Below are 13495 nucleotides of genomic sequence, written 5' to 3'. Positions count from 1 at the left end.
TGTGTAAGCTGTAGTCCAAACAACAATAATGCTCCCAAGCTCTGATTTGAAGATGACCAAATAATGTTTTCAACAGGAACAGGACTTCAAAAAAGTAGCACTGGGAATTTCAGGAAGCTACACTGATGATATACACACACTCTCACCTGCAGACTGCAAACACACCATCTCAGTAGTCTAATACAAACATAAAAGTGAAAGAATAGCAAAGAATGGAGCTCCACCTGGCTTACTTACAGAGCCTCAAGGTCCTTGACTGAGGAACCAACAGAAACCTAAGAGGGAACAAACATAAGGAATATGAATGTGTGTGTGTGTGTGTGTTTAAAAACCCACCTAGTAAATTCATGCCTGAGCTAAGATTTCAGCTGGAGATTACCCTAAAACTTTGCAAAAAGAGTTCCATTTTGCTCTTCCACTATGTCTGCTTGTGCCCCTTCAGTACATGCCACATACAGAAATGTGCCTTCCATAATAATTGATTGTAAATGCTTCTTCTGAGCTGAAGTCCCCATGAGAAGCCTAGGAGTGTCCCTGTGGTGGCAAGACCATAATGAGGTGCCCACCAGGCTATTTTTGTCCTACACAAAATCAAAGAAGTGATAGCTCATTTCCTTGCAAGGAAGAAGGAGGAAATCTGCCCATCTCACAAACTGTTGGGATGGGGGCAATTCAGCCTCCCCTCCCTTGCAAGATCCTTGAGGCAAGAAGGTCCTTGGCAGGGGGTGGATGTTTCCTAGTCTCTGGCCATTTTTCAGAAAGCTGCTTGTTTTGCCCCTATTCAAGTGAATGCAGTGATCATCCCTTCATTCTACTGAGGAGGTAAGGATCCAATCTACTGAAAAATCACTCAGAGGTGACAGCAAGAGGGGATGGACTTCACCTCCTTCATTCACCTGTTTCTAACAAGACAGCTTCCCCTCCCTCCCATGCAGAGCCAAAATCTTGCCCAGGGTACAAAAATGTCCTGGGTGTATGTGTTGCCTTCTTTCCTTCCCTTTCTCTGTTTTCCCTTTTGCTTGCTCCTTCTGTCTGTTTTTTTTTCTCTTTTCCACCATCTGTATTCCCCCTTTTCTCCTTCTTTCTATTTCCATCTCCTCCTGCCCTGGTTTGTTCTGTGTATGTTTCCCTTTATCTTTCTCTCTCTCTATGTGCTTTCTCCCATTCATTATTCACCTGTGCATGTATGTCTGTAAAAGAAATACAGAGGGGCAAGGGCATTCCCAAAATTATGTGACTTGCTATGCTTCTACAGCAGCCATTTTCTGCTTGCACTGATGGCACTTTTTTAAAAACTCAGATGTACCGAGGGGTTCAGTATGGCTAGGAACCCTAAGCTTAGACAGCATAATCACCCATTTCTGGCTACATTAATCAACTTTTGAAAGCTACATAGCAAAATGGCAGCGAAGTTAATGTTCTCCCACCTGTTCAGAGCTCAGCTGCTCGAGTTCTTTGACTTTGTTGTTCAAGTGCTGCAGCGTATCCTGTTGACCCTTTGGACATTAGAAAAATACCATTTCAGACACAAATGTTCTGCCTCTTAAAAAGCAGAAGACTTTTCAGATTTGCACTAGACCCTACCTGAAGCCACTCTCCCTTCTTAGCAAGTTCATTCTCCTTTTCTTTCAAAGAGACCTCCAGGCTTCTCACCTGGTCCTCTTTCCCCTTCAGTCTGCAAGAGAGAACACAAGGAAAGAAAAAGATCCATTTAAAAACAAAACAATTTTTTAGAAAACTGCTAACTTACCTTCACAACCAACATCAAAAACACAGCCATCCCAAACCATTCCCAGTCCTGTAACTCTCCGTTGTGTGATGTGTGCCTACAAGTCCTTTTTGACTTATGGTGAATCTATGATGGGGTTTTCTCACCAAGATTTATTCAGAGCAGATTTGCCATAGCTTTCAATTGAGGATGAGAGAATGTGGCTTCCCCAAGGTCACCCAATGGGTTTCCATGACTCAGTGGAGACTTGAACCCTAGTCTCCTATACTACTACACCATGATGGCTCTCATCTTGCAACTCTAAGACCCCATCTAACCAGAAGTCCCAAGGATTAAACCTGAGAACTTCTGCATGCAAGAACTGACTGTAATCCCTACAAATCAAGAATTACATACATACATACTTTATTGCTTTTGGCCAATGGCCATTGCAAGATCAAGGTAATAATACAATACACATAAAATTTCCGTAAAAACAATATACAACAAATTGTATCAAATAGCAAAAGTTTAACATTAACCATTGTGGACAACTTAGATAACATGAATATGTTAAAATTCACAGTTGGACCCTTTTAGATCAAGTTATCCCCAAACAGCAATCTCTGCTATGTATTTCCTCCTAGTCTTTTTAGCAGCAAGAGCAAACAATGCTATGCGCCAGGTCACATATCTATCTGTGTCCATAAGGAGGTAAAGTACTTTTTCTTGACAGTTTGAAAAGATTTTATTATTGATTAAGGGTAAAATAAAATGCTCCCTAGGATCTTTATACAAAGCGCAACAGGTTAAATAATGTACCAAATCCTCTAATTAATTGGGCTGCCCAATTATTAACAGGTAATCCATTATTAAGTTCCAAAAGACATTTTTTTTGGTAATCTAGAGGTTGGCATCTCTTGGATCTTAAATCAATAACAGAAGATCCTTCTATCTATTTGGCTTTCTAAAGTTGGAACAGAGGTTTTGAGACGAATCATAGCAGTTAAAGTGTCCCTAGGAAGTCCTAGTAATGCCCTTAAAAATAATTCTGAGGCACTTGCAGACCTGGTGCCTTAGTTAAGAATCAATTGAAAAAGCTCTCTGCTCAATGTAGCCTGAATTAGCTATGGTGATTCAAATTAGTACAGGTCTAGATTCTATTCCAAGGGAATGGAGCCTCTTTCCAGCTGGTGGACAAATCCAATTTCTGAGAACTTTTTGAGGGTTGCATTCCAGTAGTGGATGGTGTCAAAAGTAAAAATGTTGGACCAGCATATTTTAGCTTAAAGTTTTTACTGCCACAAACTATGCCTTAGGAGAGGCAATTCAAACTTTTAGAATGAGAAAGAAAAACATACAGAAGCCGAGAAAACACCAGATGTCTTGGAGAAGAAAGAGTGGTCTTCCAGAGAACCCAGAGTGGACTGGAACCCCAGGAGAAGCAATTATGGTACCAGGACCTATGGCTCCCCATCCTTATTCTGCTTCACAATTCACTTAGGGAATCTCCTCATCCTTTCAGACCCTCACAGTGTTTATTAAAGGAAAATAGCAATTTAACTTAACCAGCAAAAATCTCTAAATTACCTAATTTCTGCTGTTAAAATCATATTAGCCTTAGATTAACTTGACTACCTAATCCCAATCAGAGAGAGAAGTTAGGTTCAAGAGTGCTACCATTTCAGATCATGAAGAAATGAAACAAATAAACACATACACATAAAAACCTGTGGAAATGACAATTTAGTATAACTGAAGAGAAATTACTGTGAAACCCAAAACGTTTATCTTTCAAAGAGAAAATAAATGGCAAATACCTACAATTCAAGTTTGCAGAAGTACTTACAAATTCTGAAGCTCTTTGACTTCTTGGGCGACTGATATCTACAGAAAGAGCATACAATATTGATATATTTGTATATGGTTACTCTGAAAAGAAGCACAAAGTAATTGTAACTAGCAACAATAAGAGATCAGCAAGGCAGCAAGTCAATGAATCACTCACTATAAAGAGAAAAGAAAAAATTGGATTTCTAGAAGCAAAAATTTGGTACGGCAAAAATTCCATCTGTTCCATGAGTTAGAGGGTTTTTTTTTTTCATTCACCAAGTCACCACTTATAAAGTCCTTTTTGTCACAAGCAACTTTTGAATGAAAAAAACAGAACAACTATTTTAAATAGATTAAACCAACAAAGCCCTATTCCATTACTTCCACTCCAAATTCCATGAGCTGTTTGGCCACTGTTCTTCTGGTCTCTTGTCCTCTAGCTAAAATATATTAGTTCAAGTCCATCCCGTAATGAAACCCAACATAGAAAGGTTAACACAGATTGAAATGTCCTGCCCCTTCCTAATCTATATGTTTTATTTTCAGCACTGACAATCACAAACATTTAGTCAGATGACACTCCACAGACAAGATTGGCTCAGAAAGACAGAACAATGTTTAGGCTGGCCTTTAATGGAGGAAAGATGCTAGGTTTGACTACTTTGCTTGAGATTACAGTCAACCCTCATCTTCAGCTGTGCTTTATGAAGGGACTATAAATTGAACTTTTATGCCTAAAGTCCCAGATTCAACCCAAGGTATCTTCAGTTAAAAGAAGCAAGCAGCAGATAAAGAACTGCTGCCAGCAGAAAGGACATATCAACTGACCTGATATGCTAATATTGAAGGATAACTGGGGCCCGGTCCAGATTTTGAGTTGGGAAGTGCAAATTTGGCAAGTTATTAACAAAAAGGAAACTTAGCAAATTCTGCACACACTCCACACTAGCTGACTTAGTTCCACTCCTCTTTCAATTTTAGTCTCGTCATCTGAAATGTGGACATAATATCACTGCCCCTCTCCCAACTTATGAGCAAGTTACAAGGATTACTAAATAATGGGCACATCAAACTATCTCAGAAGCACTATAAAGATACCCAATAATATTCTATCATTCAGTGGATCTAATGCGAATATTAATCGTGAAGCTATATTACTTGTATAACCCAAATTTCTCCTGACACATGCTGCATGCTGCTTACATTGTTGTTGTGTGCCTTCAAGTTGTTTCCGACTTATGGCGACCCTACGGCGACCCTATCATGGGTTTTCTTGGCAAGTTTCTTCAGAGGAGGTTTGCCACTGCCATTCTCTAAGGCTGAGATAGTGTGATTTGCCCAAGGTCACCCAGTAGGTTTCCATGCCTCAGCCAGAATGTGTATCTCCAAAGTCATAGTACAATGCTCAAACCAGTACACCATGCTGGCTCACTTTAAAATCCTAATCAGGTCTGGGCTGTTTTTACAATGCCCAGATCCAATCCAGTGTTCCTCCCCAGCTTGTTCCACATTGAAAATATTTACCTTTTGCTCCAGGCTTAAAACCCGGAGCAAATGCAACATCCGGCTCCCTTCCCACACGGTCCCTAATAAGTTGCTCTATGGGCAAGAGTCGCTGTGAGGTCAAAACGTTGATAACATGGCTAGGTGCCTCGTTCTCACCTCAGAGAGACTTTCACTTGCAGCAATGGCGCCCGCCATGCCAAAAGGGACAGTGTGGGAAGCCAGACGCCCATCATTCGCTGAAAACCCACAGAAGGTAAAGGGGGGATTTGGGGCATCCCAGAGTTTTCTGGCAAATATAGATGAGCCCTTTGTTAATGTCAACCAATTGATCTTCTCATTTGAAGAGAACGTCCAACTGGATGATTAACATTTCACTGCAAAAATGTATAAACTTTGGTTGAAATCTGATGTAGAGGAGAAACAGGTTAAAGTTTATATGGTTAAATGGACTAAACCTTTTGGTTATAATATATAGATGGGACAGTGGGAATGTATGTGGACAGAAGAGTTAAAATTTACTTGATGTTGTTGACCTAAAGAAAATGTTTATGAAATGATGTATCCAAAATACATACATTGTTACAGAAGATACTGGGGAAAAACCTGTTCAAATAAATCTGAGTTTCTGCTTTTAGGACTTCTGGACAGACAGGCAGAAAAAGACCATGGAAGATTTATTACAAAATATGATTATTGAAGCATAGCTAGTATAGGCACAAAATTGGAAAGACCTGGCAATACCAACTAGGGATGAGTGGAAGCCAAAGTTGATGGATTTAGTGAAGATGAATAAACTGACTATTCTAATTTGAGACAGGACTTTTGGATGAGCTGAAACTCCTATAGAGTTTTGAATAATTTGAATTTAGAATATTTGAATAATTTCAGTTTAGAATATTTGTGATAGTAGAAAGAAGTGTGTATAAAGTTACTTGGAGAGGTTGAAGCTGTATAGTTATATATGACTGTTGATCTATAGATCAGAAGGTTTCCCCCCCCCTACTTTTTACTTTTTGTTTTATGATAATATAACTGATAATTTTAGTCACAGAAAAGCTTTTTTTTTCCTTCTTCTTCTGTTGAACTGTTGGACGGCATGTTTTAAATTTAGTTTTTAAAAATGTCAAAAAAAGAAGAAAATGAAAAGAAATCACAGCTCCCTACAGAACATGTATACAGTATATGGGAGATGCCAGAGTATTCAACAACTGTACAAGCAAATGTCTGTGTTAACTGGTTTTAGAGTACAAAGAAGAAATTTAGACAACAATGTAAGCTCAAAAAACATGTGAAGATTAACAATGAAAATGAATGCATGCACCATGTGTTGATAACATGCAATCAGAATGTCCAAGGAACCAAAGTTAAAACAGTACACCAGCCAGTAGATGCAAGTTAGGAGACCACAAACTAGGAGCCATTCCAAAATTCAATGAGATGATGTGTTTTTTTTTAAAATGATAACATTTCAGAAGTACCCCCATTATTTTTAGAATACAACTAATGGAATCCTCCATCTGATATAGCCAGACGCCATGTTAGCTGGGGAATCCTAGGGAATTCCAAGCTCTTTTTCTTGCTGTGTATGAGAATGTATACCTTTTCTAAGAAGTGAACTTTAGTTTTGCAAGTGAATATAAAAAGTTCACAACTTTTACAGAAAAAGGGATTCCAGCTCAACATTAGGAAGAATTTCCTGACAATAAGAGCTGTTTGATAGTGGAGCACACTCCCTTGGAGAGCGGTGGAGGCTCCTTCTATGGAAGTCTTTAAACAGAGGCTGGATGGCCATCTGTCAGGGTGTTTTGACTGTGAGTTCCTGCACAGCAGGGACTGGATGTCCCTTACAATCTCTTCCAACTCTGATTCTATGATTACATTTATTTTAAATGCAAAGGCTACTACAATCCTAGGGGTTCTACTCAATTGCCATGGATGGAAAAGCCAAGCTTCTCTTGCCCTAAGTGATCGCCACCCCCCCGGCCACCGATGGATGGGAAAGGAGCAGCACACACCGCAGGGAGAGAAATTCTGCAAGCAAAAGGCCCATTGCAAGCTTCCTCCCAGCTGCTGACTCAATCCCACTTTACCTGTGTGTCTTTCTCAAGCTTGGCCTTTCCTACTTCTTCCTTCAGCGCCTCTATTTCCTGTGTCAAAGCCTTTTCAATGACAAAACAGACAAAATTGGGAAATGGAGACAAACACATCACACAAAATGAAAAGAGTGGTACAAAAACAAGCGATTACTACTAAAAACAACACTATGCAGGAACAAACATACACAAGTTAATGCCACAGAATGTGGGAAAGTGACACGCGACAGGTCTTTGCACTTACCATGACAGTTTTTTCCTTGGTAGCAACTTTAAGAACCTCAGCCTGAAGCAACTCCTCCACAGATTTGATCTTTCCATCCTTTTCACTGATTCTTTTGGAGAGAAAGAGGGAAACAGTTCAAAGATTGTGTAGTTACAGAATTCCTTTTGGTGCTCTTTACTCTGTATTTCATATTTGCTGTACTATTTGTTGGTTTTGGCTTTTAATGGTCTGGTTTTTTATTATTTCTAATTCTACTGTACGTTTAATTACACTTTTTACATTTTTGTGTGATAAGAATTTTAAAGCTGTATCACTTTTAACCTTTGTTAAGCTGCCTTAAGTCCCAGACTAGTAAATGAGCAGGACATAGATACATACATATATAAAATTTCAGCACTCAAAACATCAGAAGGGGATGTGTGGTCACTCACACTAACTGCATTTGAAGTTTAGAAATGGTTTAGAAAATCAAGAAATATAATTTTAAAAGAGTCTACAGAGGATGCTTCATACCTACAGAATCAATTTTCTGTACCTAAATATAAGTAAATGAATTCACAAGGGTTGATAATATCCATGAAATAGCTGAGCATGCTTTGCTAATAAATAAGATATTGTTGTAAGTAGAGATATTCATGGATATCTCCATTTGAAAAACAATTTCTCTTCTTTTGCATCTCCTTCTTATGTACAATGGATACAGCACTGAACCATAGTTAAGCATTCTGAGAAAGAAAGAAAACATCTAGCCTCTTCCCAGGTTTCTGCAACCTCTCATTGTACCTCACTCTCCTAAAACTGGATTGATTTTAGATTAGCCACAGTTTGCAGTTACACCAAACACAAAGAAGCCATAGTTATTCTTAATTATCATTAGGGAAACAGGCTGTCTTCAAGCCATAGCTGGCGAAGCTGGCTTACTTTCACTAACTGTGATTATGACTAATCATCATTCATATGATAAACAGAAGTATTCCTCCCAGCCAGACTGAAGGGAGGAGTGAGGAAGGCTAAATTCCTTCTTGTATTGCTAAACAAGGTGCATCTCCAAGCCATAGAGCTTCTCATAGTCCCACCACCTTCACAGGCATGTTTGGTGGCCTTCTTTGGGCTGCTCCTAGACTCTGGAAATCCATCTCTAGGGAGGATAGCCTGGCTCCCTCCTTACTGTCCTTTTGGCAGCAGGTGAATATCTTCCCACTGCAATGGGAATTTAAGAACAGACTGTCTTACCTGTAAGGATTTTCAGTTTTAGTGTGCTGTACTATCATTCTATGCCCTAAATACCCAAAAGGCACCAGATGCCATCTGGTCTTGGAAGCTAAACAGGGTCAGTTCTGGTTAGTACAGTGGGCCCTCCACAGTTCCTGGGGTTAGGGGCACAGGACCCCTGTGAAAGTGGAGGAAAACCCACAGATAAAACAACTACTGAATTTTACCTGAGAGAACACCTCTCTACAAATCTTTAGGTCTTCCATCACAACTCTAGGGCCAACATCTGGCAGAGGTTGACCACAGAATTGCACTGGAGGACATAAAAATGCCTAGAGAAGGTCCTCTAATGCAGGGGTTCTCAAACTTCGGATCTCCAGATGTTTTGGACACAGGGACGTAGCCGGGGGGGGGGGTTCTTGGGGTCTGGATCCCCCCTTCCATTAGAAAAATGAATGGTGTGTGCTGCTGTGCCGTTGCACCCAAGCCCCATTATAATGGTGGCACTTAGTCTGGACCCCCCCCTTCCTAAAATCCTAGCTACGTCCCTGCTGGACATCAGCTCCCAAAATCCCAGATGATTGGCCAAGCTGTCAGGGAGGGCATTATGAGGTAGGATGGAAATTTGCATGTGGTAGTGATTGGCTGAGGGACAAAGAGGAAGGAGGAGCCTTTATGGGGCTCTGGAAGTCTATTCAGATTGACTGTAGAATGCAGAGGTAGGAAGGAAATTTGCATGTCTGCGGTAATTGGCTGAGGCTTCTGGGAGATGAAGTCCAAAACATCTGGAGTTTGAGGACCCCTACTCTAATGTGACTCTACAGATAACGTCTGACAGAGTTGCACTGGAGGACCTAGAAATCCTAGAGATAACATATTAATCAAATTCACAAATAATCAAATCCATAGAAGTCACAGCTGCAAATGAAGAGAGCCAATTGTACTTGGATGGGAGACTGCCAACAACTACCACGTGATGTGGCCAAATTTCAGAAGAAGGAACTCTGAGTGTCCCTTGCCTAAGAAAACCCTTAGGAAGTTTCATATGGTCACCATAGGTTGACAAGCAACTTGAAGGCAAATATACACACACTATTATTCTATGGTTTTAATGATTTAAATAATTTAGGTTTTAAGTAATATTATTCTATGGTTTTAATGTTTTAAATAAATAATTTTAAATACTGTTTTACTCATGATTTTTTAAAATTGTTTTAACTACCTGCGGATTTATTTGCATATTTTTTTATCTGTAAATGGTCATGAGTCTCCATCTCAAGGGGAGATATATACAGAGCGCCTGCGCCATACGCGGGCGCACCATACGCGGACTTGAGCGTACGCGCTCAAGCCGCGGTGCGCGCGCGGGGCGGAAGGGGCGGCGCGTCCCATTCAATCGAATGGGCGCACGCGCCCGTTGCGCCCCCCCCCCGCGCCCGCGCCGCCGTGCACGAGCCCCATTGTTTCCAATGGGGCTCGAGCATAGGCGGAATTCGCCTTACGCGGAGAGATCCGGAACGGATCCCCCGCGTAAGGCGAGGACGCACTGTAGTGACTAAGTGATGGATAGCCAGTGATGGATCGCCAGTGGAGATGGACAGGTTGCTTACCTGTAACAGTATTTCTTCGAGTGGTCATCTGCGAATACATACAAATGGGTTGTACTGCGCCTGCGCAGTGCCTTCGGAAACTTCTGGAATCACTAGGCAAAGTACTCTTTGCAACATATAGAAACTTTTTGGCGGTAACCCCGCCCATCCCTTATAAAGCCCCTGCTTTCCCGCTCTTTCCCCAGTTCCGCAATTTTCCGCCAAGTAGGCGATAAGGATGAGCCAATATAGAGCAGGACACTGAGGGGAGGATGGGCGGGATTTGTATGTATTCGCAGATGACCACTCGAAGAAATACTGTTACAGGTAAGCAACCTGTCCTTCTTCTTCGTGGTCTCTGCGAATCATACAAATGGGTTGAGACTAGCAAGCTAAGGTTGATGGAGGAGGGAGTGTCAGGTCACCTGTGTCTCCAACACTGTTATCACATCTCAATAAAGTGAAAGAGAGAAAAACCAACACAAGGTAGTGGTCTAAGTGGTGTTCTTATTATTATCACCATAAAATAGAGGTAAAAACCAACCAGAGCTCCACGAACTCAAACAATAGGCCCAAGAGCTCAGAAACCTTGCAGTTAGAAATAATTATTTTGGTATGAAGTGATGCAATAGAATACAACATAATGCACCCCAATCCATAGTCAGTGTAACCCAGACAATAAGACAGCCCTCCCAAAGGCTGCATCCCTTCTGGCCCTGGCGTCCAACCTGTAATGCTTGATAAAGGTAAGAGGTTGAGACCAGACTGCAGCCTTGCAGATGTCATCCAGGGGCACACCTGACAAAAAGGCAGAGGATGTTGCAACTGCCCTCGTGGAGTGAGCACGAACCCTAGCTGGCAAAGGTTTACCCAAAAGCTCATAGGACAAAGAGATGGTGTTAGACACCCACTTAGAGAGTCTCTGAGCCGAAACGGGCAGTCCCTTTTTGGACTCCGAGTAGCACTGGAACAGTCTCTCGGAGCGGCTAGAGTCTCTAGTCCTGTCGAGGTAAAAAGCCAGGGCTCTACGAACGTCCAGGGTGTGCAGGGCCCGTTCGGCATCGGTAGTCGGGTTCGGGGCCAGGGTCGGGAGAATAATGTCCTGACACATGTGGAACATAGAGACAACCTTGGGCAGGAAGGTAATGTCTGTTCTGAGGACTACCTTGTCCCGGTGAAACCTCAGGTATGGTTGGTCTCGGCGGAGGGCACAGAGCTCGCCCGCACGGCGGGCAGAGGTGATGGCCACCAGAAAAACTGTTTTCCAGGTTAAAAGTCTAATGTCCGTGGTGGCTAAAGGTTCGAAAGGCTTAGATTGCAATGTTTCCAACACCGCATCAAGGCTCCAGGCCGGGGGTGGTAGAGATGCCTGCGGATGGAGATTGTTGCATCCCTTAAGGAAACTCTTCACCAAGGGGTCCTTGAAAAGGGAGGGCCTCCCATTGAACTGGAAGAAGGAACAAATGGCCGACAAGTAGCACTTGACCGAGGTGAGGCAGAGGCCTGAGTCAACCAAGGACATCAAAAAATCCAAGACCACCGGTGTCGTGACCTGGGATGGAGACAGTTGTCTGTCAGTCAGGAACCGAAGGAACTTGTTCCATTTTAGAGTGTAGGACTTCCGAGTAGCTGGCTTGTGAGCAGCTAGGATGACTCTGCGTACGGGAACCGGTAGTTGAGCTAGGGATGGATCCTCCATGCCACCAGGGGAAGGGTCTCGATGTCCGGGTGTCGAACCCGACCTTCTTGAACCGTGAGGAGATCCGGTCTGTGTTCGATCCGGAGAAAGTTGGACCGAGAAAGGTGGAGGAGGCAAGGGAACCAGGGCTGTCCCGGCCACCATGGAGTGATCAGGATGGCATTGGTACCGTCCGATGTCATCTTGGAGACTGTCCTGGTGATCAGCGGGAAGGGGGGGAAGGCGTAAATCCTGACCCCCGACCACTGGAACCCGAACGCGTCCCCGAGGGAGTGTTTGTTCGGCGTCCGGGAGCAGAACTGGGGACAATGGGTGTTGTGGACAGTCGCGAACAAGTCTATTTGTGGGGTTCCCCATCGACTGAAGAGGTCGAGCACCGTGTCGGGATGCAGTCTCCATTCGTGGCATTGAGACGGAGATCTGCTGAGAAGATCCGCCAGGTCGTTCTGGATGCCCAGCAGGTGCACTGCCTGGAGGAGAATGTTCCGGTCTATGCACCAGTCCCAAACCTCGAGAGTGATGTCGAGAAGAGTGCGCGATTTGGTTCCTCCCTGTTTGTTCAGGTAATACATAACGGTGGTGTTGTCCGTCCTGAGCTGAACAACCTTGTTGGATAGGGAGGACTCGAACACTCTCAGAGCCTTTTGTACCGCCACTAGCTCTAGAGCATTGATGTGTAGCATCTTCTCGTCCTGGGACCACTGGCCTTTGGCCCACAGGTCCAGGGTGTGGGCTCCCCACCCGTCTTCCGATGCATCGGTGGTCAACACAACCTCCGGTTGGGGTTGCAAAAAAGGCATGCCGGCGCAAACGTTCCGGGAGTCGAGCCACCAGCGGAGGGAGCGGGCGATCGGCCTCGGGATCGTGAGACGACGTGATGGATGGTCTGTCTCCGGGTCGAAGACGGACAGGAACCAGGACTGGAGGGGCCGAGACCGGAGTCTTGCCCACGGTGTGACAAAGGTTGTTGATGCCATATGTCCGAGGGCTACCTGGACATCCCTGGCGACGACCCTTCTTTGGCCGACACACCTGCCTATGGCTCGGGCGAGAGCTCGGAAACGGTCGGAGGGCAAGGACGCTACACAAGTGTTTGAGTCGAGGGTCGAGCCGATGAACCTTATGCGCTTGGTGGGCAGTAGTTGGGACTTTTCGAAGTTTACGACCAGTCCCAGGCTTTGTAGGAGCTCTAGGGTTTCGGCAATGTGACGACTGAGCTCTCGGTCTGAAGGCGCTACAATTAGCCAATCGTCCAGGTACGGAAAAACTCTGATGCCGCGGCGATGCAGGTGGGATATTACAGGCGCCATGCATTTGGTGAAAACTCGAGGAGCTGTGGACAGGCCGAACAGGAGGACGTTGTATCTGTAGGCGTCGGCCCCGACGGCGAAGGCTAGGAACCTGCGGTGGCTCTCGCGGATGCTCACGTGGAAGTAGGCGTCCTTTAAGTCGATCGTCGCAAACCACAAGCCCTGGTACAACAAAGGCAAGATAGAAGCAAGCGTTACCATTCGGAAACGTCTGTAGGACATGTAAACATTTAGGGCCCTCAAGTCTAGTATGGGTCTGATACCACCATCAGTCTTCGGGACCGTAAAATAACGGGAGAAAAAACATCTAGGAATGTCA

General features: G+C 43.7%; 1 protein-coding gene across 7 annotated transcripts in view; it reads right to left on the bottom strand.

Moving 5' to 3' along the window:
* Nucleotides 1-13495, bottom strand: part of KTN1 (kinectin 1) — a 165582-nt gene that overhangs the window by 32595 nt on the left and 119492 nt on the right. For 4 of the 7 annotated variants that reach the window (XM_089522818.1, XM_089522817.1, XM_089522821.1 and 1 more), the window contains 6 exons: nucleotides 7385-7475; nucleotides 7138-7206; nucleotides 3558-3595; nucleotides 1585-1675; nucleotides 1428-1496; nucleotides 238-275 (listed from right to left, as the gene is read on the bottom strand). In XM_089522818.1, the coding sequence (XP_089378944.1) occupies nucleotides 238-275; nucleotides 1428-1496; nucleotides 1585-1675; nucleotides 3558-3595; nucleotides 7138-7206; nucleotides 7385-7475 (396 nt within the window). The remainder of the gene's footprint in view (nucleotides 1-237; nucleotides 276-1427; nucleotides 1497-1584; nucleotides 1676-3557; nucleotides 3596-7137; nucleotides 7207-7384; nucleotides 7476-13495) is intronic. The other 3 variants (XM_089522819.1, XM_089522822.1, XM_089522824.1) reach the window with 1 other exon arrangement.

This window comes from Sceloporus occidentalis, unplaced genomic scaffold, assembly GCF_023333645.1.
Source record: "Sceloporus occidentalis isolate IW3139 unplaced genomic scaffold, rSceOcc1.0.p SCAF_4, whole genome shotgun sequence".
NCBI lineage: Eukaryota > Metazoa > Chordata > Lepidosauria > Squamata > Phrynosomatidae > Sceloporus > Sceloporus occidentalis.
This window is presented reverse-complemented; position numbering and strand designations above follow the sequence as displayed.